The sequence below is a fragment of the Neopsephotus bourkii genome, unplaced genomic scaffold, assembly GCF_033783945.1.
Source record: "Neopsephotus bourkii isolate Nb327-2 ecotype Australia unplaced genomic scaffold, CSIRO-AGI_Nbou_v1 NB_1792, whole genome shotgun sequence".
In the NCBI taxonomy this organism is placed as follows: Eukaryota; Metazoa; Chordata; class Aves; order Psittaciformes; family Psittacidae; genus Neopsephotus; species Neopsephotus bourkii.
In genome coordinates this window covers 12,283,010-12,298,285 of record NW_026902266.1, presented here as the reverse complement: position 1 = coordinate 12,298,285, position 15,276 = coordinate 12,283,010, and the positions used below count along the sequence as shown (strand labels likewise).

General features: G+C 42.9%; 1 protein-coding gene and 1 non-coding gene across 2 annotated transcripts; both read left to right on the top strand.

Annotated features, from left to right (window-relative positions):
- Window positions 1-1,108: 1,108 nt before the first annotated feature.
- EIF4G2 (eukaryotic translation initiation factor 4 gamma 2) lies at window positions 1,109-12,817 on the top strand. The gene is made up of 23 exons (XM_061380424.1): window positions 1,109-1,378; window positions 1,492-1,530; window positions 3,353-3,417; window positions 3,575-3,640; window positions 4,040-4,165; window positions 4,544-4,646; window positions 5,404-5,535; window positions 5,628-5,694; window positions 5,777-5,928; window positions 6,334-6,444; window positions 6,869-6,952; window positions 7,064-7,162; window positions 7,385-7,526; window positions 7,613-7,773; window positions 8,215-8,328; window positions 9,102-9,227; window positions 9,363-9,467; window positions 9,554-9,769; window positions 10,073-10,331; window positions 10,616-10,820; window positions 11,254-11,465; window positions 11,606-11,727; window positions 11,997-12,817. The coding sequence occupies exons 1-23, from the start codon at window positions 1,109-1,111 to the stop codon at window positions 12,060-12,062; spliced, it is 3,042 nt and encodes a 1,013-aa protein (XP_061236408.1). The 3' UTR covers window positions 12,063-12,817.
- LOC133206503 (small nucleolar RNA SNORD97) lies at window positions 8,371-8,528 on the top strand. The gene has a single exon (XR_009723795.1). It is a non-coding gene; the product is annotated as a small nucleolar RNA SNORD97 (small nucleolar RNA).
- Window positions 12,818-15,276: the final 2,459 nt, after the last annotated feature.

Sequence of the window (15,276 nt, the reverse complement as noted above, 5' to 3'; positions counted from 1 at the left end):
CATAAGAACTCCTGCATGACAGCACCCTTTAGGTCTTATATAACCCTTGGGACATTGTGGCACAGTGTGTTGAAAGCATTAGGAATGAGGCTGGCTCTGGGAAATCCAAGTTCTGCAGTATAGTTTGTTTGGACTTACTGTGTATATGGTTCAAGAGTTATTACCTGGATCACTTTCTCCCAGTCATCTGAATTATGAGTCATACAAACCGAAAGCGGAAGGCATGTGTGAGAACAAAGCAGATGTGGATGTCTGTGAAATTTGTTATAAAGTTTATTTAATTCTTGTTTTCTGTCCAGCCCAATCTAGGGCAAATAAGTCTGAATCTTTGGCAAGTCCAGGTAGCCTCAGTGACAATCGAGGCCTGAAACCTTACTGTTAAAGAATAAAACCTCACATTGATAAATCTCTGGAAATCTCTCAAGCCTCATACTTCCACCTATAGCGTAAAGCCTGGCCATCTTTGTTTTCACTGAGAAGACCAAAAAAAAATCCCACCAGCTGCATGCTTAGCATGATAAGTATATAAAAATGACTCTACAAAATCCTGGTTGTCCATGGGTTGCCTACAGGATGCCCTGCCATGGACAGGCCAGTTACCAGCCAAAAGCACATGCAGAGAGAGAAATAGTTTCCAAATCCAGAAAGCAAACCTGAAATTGGATCCATATAGACAGGCTCTAGGATCTCAAATGGCAAGTCTTCTCCTTTGGATCTGACTGCAAGCTCAGGACTATAGTCGACAATCCGCTAAATTCTTACCTCAACCAAATTTGAAATGTGGTCTGACTGAGGGAAAACCTAAGCTTAAATAAATCTACAATTAAAAAAAATCCCACAAAACCAAACCAAAACCAATCCCCAAGCCAAAAAAAAACTTATTAGAATATATATATTAAACTAGCCTTCTGTGAACGTGACAGAACTGTAACTCACACTCTAGGCCTCTAGAAGTAGGGCTCTCTGAAGGCTGAAGCACAGGACCTAACAGAGACAGCAAAATGCATCCAAGCTGCCGCCATTAAGCGGCTACGCCACTTGCGCAAATTTCCCTTCCCTTCTAGACCCTATCGCCAGCAACGTGCCGTAATGGCTTTCACGAATACGGATGCTGCACTGCGGCGCCGATACAATTCAACCAAACTTCCTTCCTCCTCTGCCCACTTGGGTGTTAAGGCCACCCCCTTTCTCGGTTGTGATTGGCAAGACGGGCGGAGCCCTTAGCGGTGATTGGTGGGTGGCAGAGGAAGGTGGGGTAGGTTGCGTGAACGGTAATAAAGTTAGTGGGGCTGGCTCGGTGCGCCTTAGACGCGGCAGCGAGCCGGCTCTCTATGGAGGTGGCGGAGAGAAGCGTTGTGCCGTTGCTGTTCCTGCTGTGGTGACTCGGAGGCTCGCCCTGTCTCGCGCGCTCCCCCCTTCCCCTCCCCAGCCCCGGTCCCCGGCTCCCTTCCCCTCCCCCCCCTCTTTTGCCTTTTCCCCTGCCCTTGGTAGCCGCCGGGACCCGGGGAAGCTGACAAGGCCTTAGAGAAGGTGAGAAATGCACGAGTGGAGGAATGATCTGGGGCCGGGAGGAGACGGGTACTGTTGCAGCTGCCGCCTAAAATGGCGGCTGCCTTAAGTGGCCGCCATTTTCTCGTCGTCTTCTTCTCCCCTCCGCGCAAAATGGCGGCTTGGGTCGATGGCCGCTTGTGCTTACCACTGTCGGGTTACCGCGGGTGCTAAGAGAAAACGTAAAGGAGATCGGCAGTCCCCGCTAAGTGCGGTGTGGAAGCTGAGTAGAAACGTTTGAGGTTGGAGCCTGCATATTTGCAGTGAGAGAGATGGGGTCGGGTCGTGGAGTACCAGTTGGAAGCTCTACTTCTCGGGGGATCGGATCAGTTGCCGCATCCAAATTCCTGGCTGAGGTCTTCGGCGGTCCCGGCCTCCGAGCTGTTTGCCCTTGAAGGGGGGTAGCTTGGGGCCGCATAGCTGACTGCCATGTTAAGATCTTTCAGAGTACGGGCTGGGGGAAGAGGGAGTTGCAGAGGGGCAAGTTTGTATGCAAGAGCAGGTGGTGAAAGCGTTTTTATATATATATATGTATTTAACTCGTATATTTGTGTTTTGTGTTTCTCGTTGGTGGGGAAGCAGACTACTGGAGAAGCCCTGTCTGCCGGCAGCAGCCTCGCCCATGTTTCCTGTTCAGACTTAGGCGGCGAGTAACGTGAAGGCGCTGCTTGAGCGGGGGTGGTGATGCGGGGAGGTGATACCGGCTGCTGCCTTCCCCTCCTTTTTCCGGGCCGACCGGGGCGGGTGCCGCGAGTGGCGGGCGCCGTTTTCCGCCGGCGGCGGAGGAGCGGAGCCCGCTCACCTCCTTCGCGGAGAACAAAGAGCCGGCTGGGCTCTTGACGGCGCCTGAGCCGGGAAACGGGCGGCGCCTGGTGGGGGAAGGGGAGGTGGCTCGGTGCACCCGGAGCCGCCAGTTCCATGCGGCAGGGAGGCGACTGCCTCCTGCGGGGGGCGCTCTTCCCGCTCCCGCAGCCCTTTTGTTCGGTGGCCGCCATGTTGAGAACCGTCCCTCGTGCCCGCGCAGGCGGTTTCTCCGGCAGGTTTTCCGAGGAGACGACTCTCTGCTCGGTGTATAGTGTATCGGAGCAGATCTGGGATGGAGACTGAAAATGTTTGAGCTTTTTTTTTATGTGTTTCTCGAGAGTTTCTATCCCCGTGACTTGTTTTCTGCAGCGTGAGCAGGGCAGTGAAAGTTTGATGCCTGCTGCTGTCTTGCAAGCTGAAATCTGAGGTGGGGAGGGGTGATACTTTTTTCATTATTTAGTGACATAATTGGCCGTTTGGACTTGGATGTAGAATGCATCACTCTTGCTATATTAATAGTTGTATTTTGTGGTCTGGAACTTCTCACTTTGAAAATTGCCTGTTTCGTGATACCACAGTCACAGTTTGTAAAGCATGGCAATAAAGGATTCATTTAATTGTACTGTACTAGCAAGGGGGCAAAAAACCACTTTAGGTCTTTTCTGCAAGTGCTTTTGGGGGGTTGACAGGGTGAATTCGAGGCACTTACTTTCTCAGTCTGCGATTCCATTAGCTCTGCTCCCTCACCCTCGTTGGTGAACATGGCTGTAATGATGAAACTGGCCTTTCTGTGAATATCCCATGTACTGCACAAGCAAGAGCTTTATACTTTTTGTGAAGTTTAGTGCTTGAGGGCTTTCCTTCTCTAACAGACGTTTGTATTTTTATTGTAAGGTCGATACTATGGATGCTCGTAAAACAGCTATAATATAAATGCTTGATTTGTCTTTCTAGGTTTTGTTTTTCCCCACCCCGTCAATTTAATTTTATTCTTTTGAAGATTCTTCGTTGTCAAGCCGCCAAAGTGGAGAGTGCGATTGCAGAAGGGGGTGCTTCTCGTTTCAGGTACTAGTTCATTGCTGTTTTGTTTGAGGACACTTAGTAGTGGGCACTGTTATTTGGGGAGAATTTAAGTTTATCTTAGGTTTATACTGAAAGTGACATGTAATTGAAAACTTTGGTAAATTAAACTCACGCGAGATTTCATGGTGGTTTTTAACAGTGCTTCTTCAGGCGGAGGAGGTGGTAGGGGTGCACCTCAGCACTATCCCAAGACTGCCAGCAACAGGTATATCATCTTGCTTTTTGATTTGGCATGCTTTTAAAAGCAGAGACTGCTTTATGGTGAATGCTGAGTTGAAAATAAAGTCTTTTCAGAGTTCTACGAGGAATGTCTAAGGATTTCATGGCATCTTAATGTTCTGTAGTCTGTGGCAGGGTAACATACAATCTGTTGAAAATGTGTGTCATGAGTGATACCAGGTGCTTAGGCTTTTTCATGCGTTTCACTTCAGAGGGTTTTCTGTGATTTATTGTTGTTGAGGCAATATTATGCAACGGATGTTGCAGTGTTTGTAAGTGCATGTTCTTAAAGTAGCAATGGAATTAGAGTAAAGCAATACTGAAAGGCTAGACAGCCAGTTCTTGAAATTGTTTTTGTTTGACAATCATATTAAAAATTTCACAGCGAGTTCCTGGGGAAAACCCCAGGGCAAAACGCTCAGAAATGGATTCCTTCACGAAGCACTAGACGAGATGACGACTCCGCAAACGACAAAGAACGACATGATGCAATCTTCAGGAAAGTAAGAGGGTAAGTTCCCTAAGATTGTTGTTCTGTTTTCCTTAGCAGTATGTATCTAATAAATGGGCTGGTTTAAAGGAAGACATTTGAGTCTTGAGTTCTGGGGTGGGGTGGGGGGGCAAGTATGTGGTCTTCTTTGGAAGGAAGAAGGCAGAATTTAATAGGCCAGCCAGCAGTAAACACTTGTGAAGTAAATCTTGAGAGGATTAGTCTTTTTAGTAATACTTTACACTGTAAAGATATCTAAAAAAAAAAAAAGGCAGGGGAACTGCACTACAGTTTGTTACGTAGACTGAAGAAATAAAAATTAACTTCAGTCTAGCATTATTTGTAGCATGCTTTTAGTATCTGTAATGTAAATTTTTATTTTTGTTTGCTCCTCTTTAGCATACTAAATAAGCTTACTCCTGAAAAGTTTGACAAGCTATGCCTTGAGCTCCTCAATGTGGGTGTAGAATCTAAGCTCATCCTAAAAGGGGTCATACTGCTGGTAAGCCGGTTGCATTTCTTTTAACTGCACTTTCCTTGCATGTTAAAAATGGAGATTGGCTGGTCTTGAGATATGGGAGTAATATTGCTAATGTTAATAATCTAAGTATACAGAAGAATCACAGATGCTTTTTGTGTAAAAATGATATGCTTGGGAGGAAGTGGACTTAATGCTCTAACTTACAGCAGTCTCAAGAGTCGCCAAACATGATTGGGTGGGGTTTTCTTTAGGGTTTTTTTGTTGTTGTTCATTTGTTGGGGGGGCAGGGAGTGGATTGGTCTGGGAATTTTTCATTTTTTTGGTCATCTGAGGTGCTAGCTAGCAGTCTTAATTCCCTGCCCTCCCCCCTCCTCCATTTCTCTTCCTTTTTCCCTGAAGAAAAGCCCAATGGTCTTTGAATAGTTACCACAGTTGATCTCTTAGTAGTCTTGTTTTAACTGTCATGTTGCTTTAATTTAAGATCAGATTGGGAAAACCTTTGTTCCTGGTGATAAACTTTAAATTTGTGCAATTTGTTGGCTAAGCATTATAGAAGCTCTTGGTAACACAGAGTAGCTATAAAAGCCACTTTTGCTTCAGCATTAAGAGTAGTATGAAAGCAGAATCCGTTATTTCTGTGTGTTTGAAATAGCAAAAACCAGATGTTCTGGATCATAGAGTAGTGATATTCCATTGTGTGTCTTGCAGCTCACTTAGCTAATGTTAGTTTGCAACCTGCTTCATCTGCCTACATACTACCTTACTTAAATTTATTTAGATCGTAGACAAAGCCCTTGAAGAGCCCAAGTATAGTTCACTGTATGCTCAACTATGTCTGCGACTGGCAGAAGATGCACCCAACTTTGATGGCCCATCAGCAGAGAGTCATCCAGGACAGAAGCAAAGCACAGTGAGTTTACCTTTCAGCCTGGAATGTAAATCTTGCTAGTATGTGTGGTTGCAGTGATTAACTTAATTGCTTTCTTTGTTCTCTCTTTTTAGACATTCAGACGCCTCCTAATATCTAAACTTCAAGATGAATTTGAAAACCGAACCAGAAATGTTGATAGTAAGTTTTAAAACCATTCTAATAAGGAATTAATTGATCTCGTCTTTCAAACCTGTGTTAAACAGGCTTCTTTGTTTTCCAGTCTATGATAAGCATGATGGTCCCCTCCTCCCTGAGGAGGAGGAACAGAGAGCCATTGCCAAGATTAAGATGCTGGGGAACATCAAATTCATTGGAGAACTTGGCAAGCTTGATCTTATTCATGAATCTATCCTTCATAAGTGCATCAAAACAGTGAGTATTCAGATCAAGTGTGAAATAGAACTTCTAAACAAGCAAATAAAGTAATGTCTGTGTTGCTTTGAGAATTTTGAAGCATAAAATACCACAAATATTTTTCTATCAGTTGTCTACACCCTGCTGTTTGAAATAGTCTGTTGGTGTGAATAGGAAGTAAAGTAGTCTTTGTTCAGTCATGGGAGTTGTCCCCAAGTAAAGATGTAGCTTGCTCTGTACAGAAACACCACAGGCACTTAAAAGCATAAGCACATACTTCAGTTATCAGTTCTTGAAAATAAGTTTTCAAGTCCATTTAATGTCAGAACAAGACACTTTTTGCAGGTGCTTGCACAGGAATTTGTCGATCATTATAAATTGTCATAATACAGTGAAATACCTAATTCCCCTTCAATGTTTCAGCTTTTGGAAAAGAAGAAGAGAGTCCAACTCAAAGATATGGGGGAGGATTTGGAGTGCCTCTGTCAGATAATGAGGACAGTGGGACCTAGATTAGACCATGCAAAAGCCAAGGTATGTGTATATTCACTGCAATCAGTCATTTAACCAGTTAAATACTATGGCAAAGACTTGTAATTGTCTGAACTTTCTGTATTCAATGTTGTAAGTATAATCAGAGGTCTGGATTCCAGAGAACAGGAGTGCCAAGTACTGTTCCTGCATCAGCTCTCTTGATAACAAAAGGGAGCTGATCTTTGAAATGGCTTTAAATGTCTTTCCAAAATGCAGGTAGGTGCACTGGGAAGTAATACAAGTGAGAATATTGTCCTCTAAATACTGACTGAAAAGATGTGCTGAGGACCTCCTACTCTGAGTTCCTGAGCGCAGTCTGTTACCTTTTATGTTGGCTGTCTTTGAATGTGGTCACCTTGCCTGAAAGTACTCAAGACATTGATAGAATTAGTCCTCACTTGTAGCCTCATTTCTGTTCCTCCAGTCCTTAATGGATCAGTACTTTGCCCGTATGCGCTCCTTGATGTCAAGTAAGGAATTGCCAGCAAGGATTCGTTTCCTGCTGCAGGTACGATGATAATACAGTTTACTGTTTTCTTTTTTTATTCTTTTAATCCTTTTTTTATTCTTTCTGCAACATTGTCTCAATTATTTTTCTAATAACTCATTATATTCCAAGGATACTGTGGAGTTGAGAGAACACAACTGGGTTCCTCGCAAAGCTTTTCTTGACAATGGACCAAAGACTATCAATCAAATCCGTCAAGATGCAGTAAAAGTAAGTGTTGCATATAAAGCCCTCGTGCTCAGCTTTTGCTGAAGTTAAAGGTGAATCCTCAGGCTGCTTACTCCATGTCAGAAAAACTTAGGCTGTGCAATTAGAGTTTAGGCAGAGTGTAACAGTAAAATTAAATGGACTTCTGTAGTTCAGAGTTAAAGCTTTGACTTTCTGAGTGATCATTACTCCAAACTAACTAAAATGGTAATTCCTGTTTTAAAGGATCTGGGAGTTTTTATTCCTGCTCCTATGTCTCAAGGGATGAGAGGCGACTTCTTTCTGGAGGGACCGTTTATGCCACCCAGGATGAAACTTGACAGGGACCCACTCGGAGGGCTTGCTGATATGTTTGGACAAATGCCAGGTACGTTCAAACTGCAAGGCTGCTTGGGATGACTCTGGGTGTGCTGCAGCTAACAACTAAAATTGTCTTTTGTCTCCATAATACAGGTAGCGGAATTGGTACTGGTCCAGGGGTTATTCAGGATAGATTTTCACCCACCATGGGACGCCATCGTTCCAACCAACTTTTCAATGGCCATGGGGGTCACCTCATGCCTTCTGTTCAATCCCAGTTTGGAGATCTAGGCAAATCTTTTCTGAAAAATCAGGTAAGGAAGATGTTGTTCACAGGATGACTTCAGTTTGTTTAGAAGCATTTCTACAAATGCGTGTGCTATGGATTGTAGTCTGCTTATGTTGGGAGACTTCCTCAGAATTTATTCTGATAAGAACTGATGCTCAGCTGATACGAAAATTCTAAACCACTTTTAAAAATTGTGCAAGAGATTCAAGGAATACACTTTTTTTTTTTTTTTTTTTTTGTTCAAGAAAAGGTGCATGTGGCTTTGGTGGGTCAGAAAGGTGTGTTTTAAATAAGATAGCCCTGTTTTTAGGGATAGATGCTACTCTCCCACCACCCCTGCTCCTTCTTTCTCCCTTCCTGGCGAGTAAAATCTTTGTGCCTCTGGTCCCTCTGGTACTACTTACCATATGATGTACGCCACTCCATCATCTGCACTTCTTTCTCTATATCTCCCTTTCTGAAATAGGGGCAAAGCCAGCTCTACCATAACCAGAATCAGGGACTCTTATCCCAGCAACAAGGACAGTCGAAGGATATGCCACCTCGGTTTTCTAAGAAAGGACAGCTTAATGCAGATGAGGTACATGACATGACTACATTACTTAAAGATTATTTTTCAATATTGCCCAATGATTATAGCAAGACGCGTTATTATGAGGACTAATGCTGGAACTCTTTCTCCTCCTCTTCCTTCTCCTTTGTCCCTTTCTCTTTCACCTTACCCCTCATTTTCCTTGGGGTATCCAGCGTCCTATGAGCAAGACTGAGATATGAGGGCAATTTCTTGGGGTGTCCCTTCCTCCACACCTCCCCAAGAATACTACTCTGACATCAGTTCCCATGCATCATACTGAGAACGACACATACAACTTCAGAAAGTCCTGAACTTCATAAATCCTGAAATGCTGCACCAGGCTAAATTTTTTTCTTTTGTTTTTTAGGATTGGTTAATAGGCAAAATTCCAAATGCATAGTAAACTACATTATTATTTTGAGTGTTAACCGGATGTGTATCCTGATTTCTGAGCAATTGGTAGACTCTTTAACTTTTCTGTAAAGTACATCAGCAAATCTGTTAGTATGTTTTTTGGGTGTCTAACATACTGCATCTAAAAGGAGCAATTCCAGGTACACCAGTGGAGCTAAATACTAGTAACTTCCAAGCACACAAATCAAGTTGTGCTTTTGGGGGAAGTGAGTACATGTGGCTTAATCTGTGCCCCAAGTGTTAACATTGTAGAAATGGAGAAGTCGTGCTTCAGTGTGATCAGTTGGTACTTTGTCCATGGCTGTGTGTTCTTAGTCAGAATAATTGAAACAGTTTGAGGTTTTCTCTGACTTATCTGTTTACAGATTAGCCTGAGACCTGCTCAGTCTTTTTTAATGAATAAAAGCCAAGTGCCAAAGCTTCAGCCCCAGATAACTATGATTCCTCCCAGTGCTCAACCACCACGCACTCAGACACCACCTTTGGGACAGGTAAATGTAAAAATTACTTAATATTGGTGGCTGTATTTAATTGCTCTACACATCTAAAACTGAAGTTAGTGTTCTTAAACTATATAAATACAGGTAGATGTACTGTGAAAAAACAAGTTTTGGTATCTTTTTCAGCCTCCTCAACTTGGTCTTAAAACAAATCCCCCACTTATACAAGAAAAGCCTGCAAAGACCACCAAGAAACCACCTCCTTCTAAAGAAGAACTACTTAAACAAACTGTAAGTTAAGTAGGTAGTGGTGATTCTTGAAGCATTGTATATGTGTGCCTTTAAAAATGAAGGTTTAACTATACTCTTTTTTCTAGGAAGCTGTTGTGACTGAGTATTTGAACAATGGAAATGCTAATGATGCTGTCAACACTGTGAGAGAAATGAGGGCTCCAAAGCACTTCATTCCTGAGATGTTGAGCAAAGTAATCATTCAGTCCCTAGATAGATCAGATGAAGACAAAGAGAAAGCAAGTACACTGATCAGCTTGCTCAAGCAGGAGGGAATAGCCACAAGTGACAACTTTATGCAGGTAATGTGGTTTTGTAGGCTCATGGTCCTAGTGCTTGGCTATTTGTGGTGCTTAGCTTGTGTAAAAGCAGTATGCAAATTCTTTAAAGTTCTGAGAGGTGACATAATGTATAAACCTATGAGGGGCCTAAGAAATGATGAAAGGAAGACATGTAGGTACAGGACTTCAGGAACTGGGAGGGGCGACTACTTGGCACGTCACTCAGTGCAGAAGAGAAGTATGAAACTCTTATGCAGTGAAAGTATTACTGTGCACAACGACAGAATTGCCTCAGAATTTCAACGTGTGTGTACTGTTTCTTAGGCATTCCTGAATGTATTGGACCAGTGCCCCAAACTGGAGGTGGACATCCCATTGGTGAAGTCCTACTTAGCACAGTTTGCAGCCCGTGCCATTATTTCAGAACTGGTGAGCATTTCCGAACTGGCTCAACCACTGGAAAGTGGCACCCACTTCCCTCTCTTCCTGCTTTGCCTTCAGCAGTTAGCTAAGTTACAAGATCGTGAATGGCTAACAGAATTGTTCCAACAAAGCAAAGTGAATATGCAGAAAATGTTACCAGGTAAGAGTTACCACATGGCTCTTCTGACACGTCATAGTGATGAGTATGCTGGATGCTTTTTCACGAGCTTTTTACACCAGAGTGAAATATATACGAAGTTAAATACCTTTGATACTCAGTATGATGTATGTACTCAGTATATATACTCATATAACTCAGTATAATGATAGTGTCATAATTATTAGGAGTGGTGTTTCTTAATAGGTTGTTAAACCCATGACTCATTGAGTTTATCTTTTGATTAGCACTTGACCTAAGTGTGTCTTGTGTTCTTTACTTGTCAGAAATTGACCAGAACAAGGACCGCATGCTGGAGATCTTAGAAGGGAAGGGGCTTAGTTTCTTGTTCCCGCTTCTGAAACTGGAGAAGGAACTGCTAAAGCAAATAAAGTCGGATCCATCCCCTCAAGCCATCTATAAGTGGATTAAAGATAACATTTCACCCAAACTTCATGTAGATAAGGGATTTGTGAATATATTGATGACCAGGTGAGATGGCATCTTGATGTAGTGAAGTAAATCACCTAGGTCTCTAAAGTCTGTCATGCAGCTCTGCAAAAAAAAAACATTTAGTACACAGGAGGGTAAATGGGCCTGAGTGAACCTCCCATGTTGAACAGCTGTTGTATTTGATACGTAAAGCAAGTCTCCAGGCTTGAATCAGTGTGAAGTGTTGTGGCCTTTCCTTAGGAAGGAAAAGTCTAGACTTGTATCTTTCTCCAAAATTCTAGAGCCATAAGGGAAGCAAAGATAGGATTTTCATGGTGCAGTCAAACCACAGTGCTAATCCACTGTGTATGCACCTAACTTCTGATACAAGCAGGAAGGTATTTTTAGTAATAGACTAAATTTGAGAGTACTTGCTGGTTTAGAACATTGTCTGGATGTTACATCTTGGCTTACAGAACTGTCTTTTGTCCAGTTTTTTGCAGTATATTTCTAGTGAAGTAAACCCACCTAGTGACGAACCGGATTCTTCATCTGCTCCATCTAAAGAGCAGCTAGAGCAGGAAAAACAGCTGCTTCTTTCCTTCAAGCCGGTAATGCAGAAGTTCCTCCATGACCATGTTGATCTGCAAGTGAGTGCTTTGTATGCGCTCCAGGTGCACTGCTACAACAATAACTTTCCAAAAGGTAGGTGCATCAGATCTTGCCAAGGTTCAGTGTGCGTCTGCTTGTGTCGGTATGGCTTTCTGGCTTGTTGATACATTTCTTGGAGTTGGTTAAGCTGTTCAGTAGGTTGTAAAGCTAACAATTCAAATTTACTTCTATAGGCATGTTACTGCGCTTCTTTGTTCATTTCTATGACATGGAGATCATTGAAGAAGAAGCCTTCTTGGCATGGAAAGAAGATATTACTCAAGAGTTTCCAGGGAAAGGCAAAGCTTTATTCCAGGTAAATTTGCTAATGTTGAAGTAGAGATTTGTCTTCTGTACACTGTCAAAGTATTTTAAGACTTGTTAATGTGTAGAAACTTCATGGAGTGTTCTACTAGGAAGGAGTGACAAAAGATGAACTTCCATCTTCTTTTATTTTGCCAGAGGCCTGCATTTAGTGCAAATTGGCTGAAAGATTTTTAAAATCAGTTGAGGGCGGGAAGCAGTGTTTCACCAGTGTACATAGTGGGGAATTAATTCCTGTTCCCTTAAACCAATTCTTTGTAGGTAAACCAGTGGTTAACTTGGTTGGAAACTGCTGAAGAAGAAGAATCTGAAGAAGAAGCTGACTAGAGAACCAGCCAAAGCCTTAAATTGTGCAAACATACTGTTGCTATGATGTAACTGCATTTGACCTAACCACTGCGAAAATTCATTCCGCTGTAATGTTTCACAATATTTAAAGCAGAAGTATGTCAGTAGGATATTCTCTGCAAAAGGTTTTTGTAGTATGTCTTAATAGTCTACAATAAAAATATTTTAGAGTATCTTTAATGTTTAGGTAACAGTGTATTAGCAGCATGCAATAATTACATCATAAGTTCTCGAGCAGAAGCAGTCTGTTGCAAGGGTCTTCTTTGCTGCCAGTTATCATAGGCTGTTTTTAAGTTAGAAAACTGAATAGCAACACTGAATACTGTAGAGATGCACTTTGCTCAGTGTAATACTTGAGTTGTTGCAATATTTGATTATCCATTTGGTTGTTACAGAGAATCCTTAACTGTAATCGATGGTTGTTGCCGTAATAGTATATTGCCTGTATTTCTACCTCTAGTAATGGGCTTTATGTGCTAGGTTTTAATATCCTTGAGCCTGGGCAAGTGCACAAGTCTTCTAAAAAGAAACCTTTTACTTGCACAGAACTGATCAGCTGAAAAGATGGTTTAATGCCCTTTGGAAGAGGTTTTCGTGGGTGTGAAACATGACATGGTGAGAAATTTGAATTGGCCCCTCTATAGTACTGAAATTAAATCTACTTAATTTATCAAGACATGTTCATGCCCTGATTTTATATACTTGTATCTATCAATAAACATTGTGATACTTGACCTGTTTCTGAATGTCTCCCAGTAGAAAACCCTTGACTGGCAACCAGATACTACAGAGGGACACAACAGTAGGAGCCAACTTAGACTGGGAGTATTTTAAGACTTTTTCTGTAACAGTTCTCTGAATATGCAAATGAATTAATGTCACAGACAAGTTTAGACACTACAGATTTGTTATGAAGGGAGGAAAATTTAAGAACTTCTGCAGAAGAACTGGTAGGACTTTGCCTTGTGGTCCAGTGTATGCTTTATCAGTGAGTATATGCTTTTTAACTTCCTAATTAATGCTTTGAACTTTCCCCAGGGCAGATGCATGTTTTTTAATCAAGTGGCATTGACTATTAGTTGTTTCTCAAATTAGCAAAAAAAAAAAAAAAAAACCACAGAAGAGTTCAATGTTGTTGCATTGTACAGGCTTAAAGTGTCATCTATTAAATACTACAAAGTAGCTTACTTCCTAGAACCTTGTCCTTAGTGAATTTTTTTCTAATTTGATACTTGGACTAACTACTGAAAAAAGATGTATTTGTAATGGCAAAACAGTAGGGTCTCCTTGACTGAAACTTGGTGTTGACAGTGGTGGAAATGCTTCAGGCTAGAATACTGTTCTCTTCATCATGGGAGATGGAGAAAGCATGAGAAAACAGAGATCATAAATGGACTTGCTTTGAGGGGGAGGGATTGTGTGCATTTACGTACCTTAAAGTGCTGTGACGGGGAGGTAGGTCTGGTTCTCCAGTTTTGCTGGCAGTTGAGTATGAAAGGCAGTCTTCCTACCTATAACTGTGAAGTAGTGGCCTCTTGGATGTTCAGTTCTTTCAGGGAATTTCTTCAGATGCCTCAGTAATTTGCTTTACAATCCCTAGCCCAGTAAATTGAGGTACTGTGCTTCTGTAATACCAGCAACATTTATCTAGGATATTGAAGTTCCTGAATTGCTGACAAAAATTGTGACACTGAAACACTATTTCAGAAGTGTGGTGTATCTAGCAGTCCTTGTGGGCTGTAGCTCCGTGGAGAGAAAGGAAAGTACTAATGAGGCCTTCTACAGGCAGCTGAGAGCAGCCTCACAGTCACAGGCCGTGGTTGTCGGGGGAGATTTTAGTTTCCCTGATGTTTGCTGGAAGGACTACTCGGCAACCCAGCCGCAGTCCAGGAGGTTCCTCCAGTGTATGGATGATAACTTCCTCATGCAAATGGTGGATGAGCCAACCAGGAGAGGAGCGCTGCTGGATCTCATCCTCACAAGGAGGGTCTGGTCGAAGCAGTAAAGGTTGAGGGCTGCCTTGGTTTCAGCGACCATGAGGTGGTGGAATTCAGGATCTTGTGTGATAGGGCCAGTAGAATAGCAAGTAGAATCGCAACCCTGGACTTCTGGCAAGGCAAACTTTGGCCTTTTCAAGCAATTGCTAGGGGAAATCCCATGGGCAAGGCTGTTTGAAGGTAAAGGGGCCCAAGATGGTTGGCATTCAAGGATTGCTTTTTCTGAGCTCAAGATCAGAGCATCCCAGCATGTAGGAAGTCAAGGAAGAGGGCCAGGAGACCTGCATGGCTAAATAGGGAATTGCTGGGTATGCTGAAGTGGAAGAGAAGAGTTTACAGGTCATGGAAGGAGGGGCTGGTCACTTGGGAAGAATATAAGGCTGCTGCTAGAGGATGTAGGAAGGCAGCTAGGATGACTAAGGCCTCTTTAGAATTAAATGTGGCAAGAGGGGTCAAGGACAGCAGTAAGCTTTTTCAAATACATGGCAGATAAAACTAACACCAGAGGCAGTGTAGGCCCACTGATGAATGGGATGGGTGCCTTGGTGACAGAAGATACAGAGATGGCAGAGTTACTGAATGACTTCTTTGTCTCTGTCTACTTTGCCGGAGGCAGTACTGAAGAGCCCTGTACCTCTGAGACCTCAGATGAAGTCAGGTCAATGGAGCAGTTTGCCTTAGTTGATAATGGGTTAAAGACCAGTTGAGCAATCTGGACATCCATAAATCCATGGGTCCAGATGGGATGCACCCACGGGTGCTGAGGGAACTGGCGGAGGTCATTGCTAGACCGCTCTCCATCATCTTTACCAAGTCTTGGGAAATGGGAGAGGTGCCTGAGGACTGGAGGAAAGCAAATGTCACTCCCGTCTTCAAAAAGGGCAAGAAGGAGGACCCGGGTAACTATAGACCGGTCAGGCTCACCTCCATTCCTGGGAAAGTGATGGAACACCTTATCCTTGGTGCTGTCTTAAGGCATATCAAGGATAAGAGGGTTATGAGGGGCAGTCAACATGGCTTCACCAAGGGGAAGTCATGCTTGACCAATCTCATAGCCTTTTATGAGGAAATAACACGGTGGATGGATGATGGCAGAGCGGTGGATGTGGTCTACCTTGACTTCAGCAAAGCGTTTGACACAGTCTCCCACAGCATCCTCGCAGCTAAATTGAGGAAGTGTGGTCTGGATGATTGGG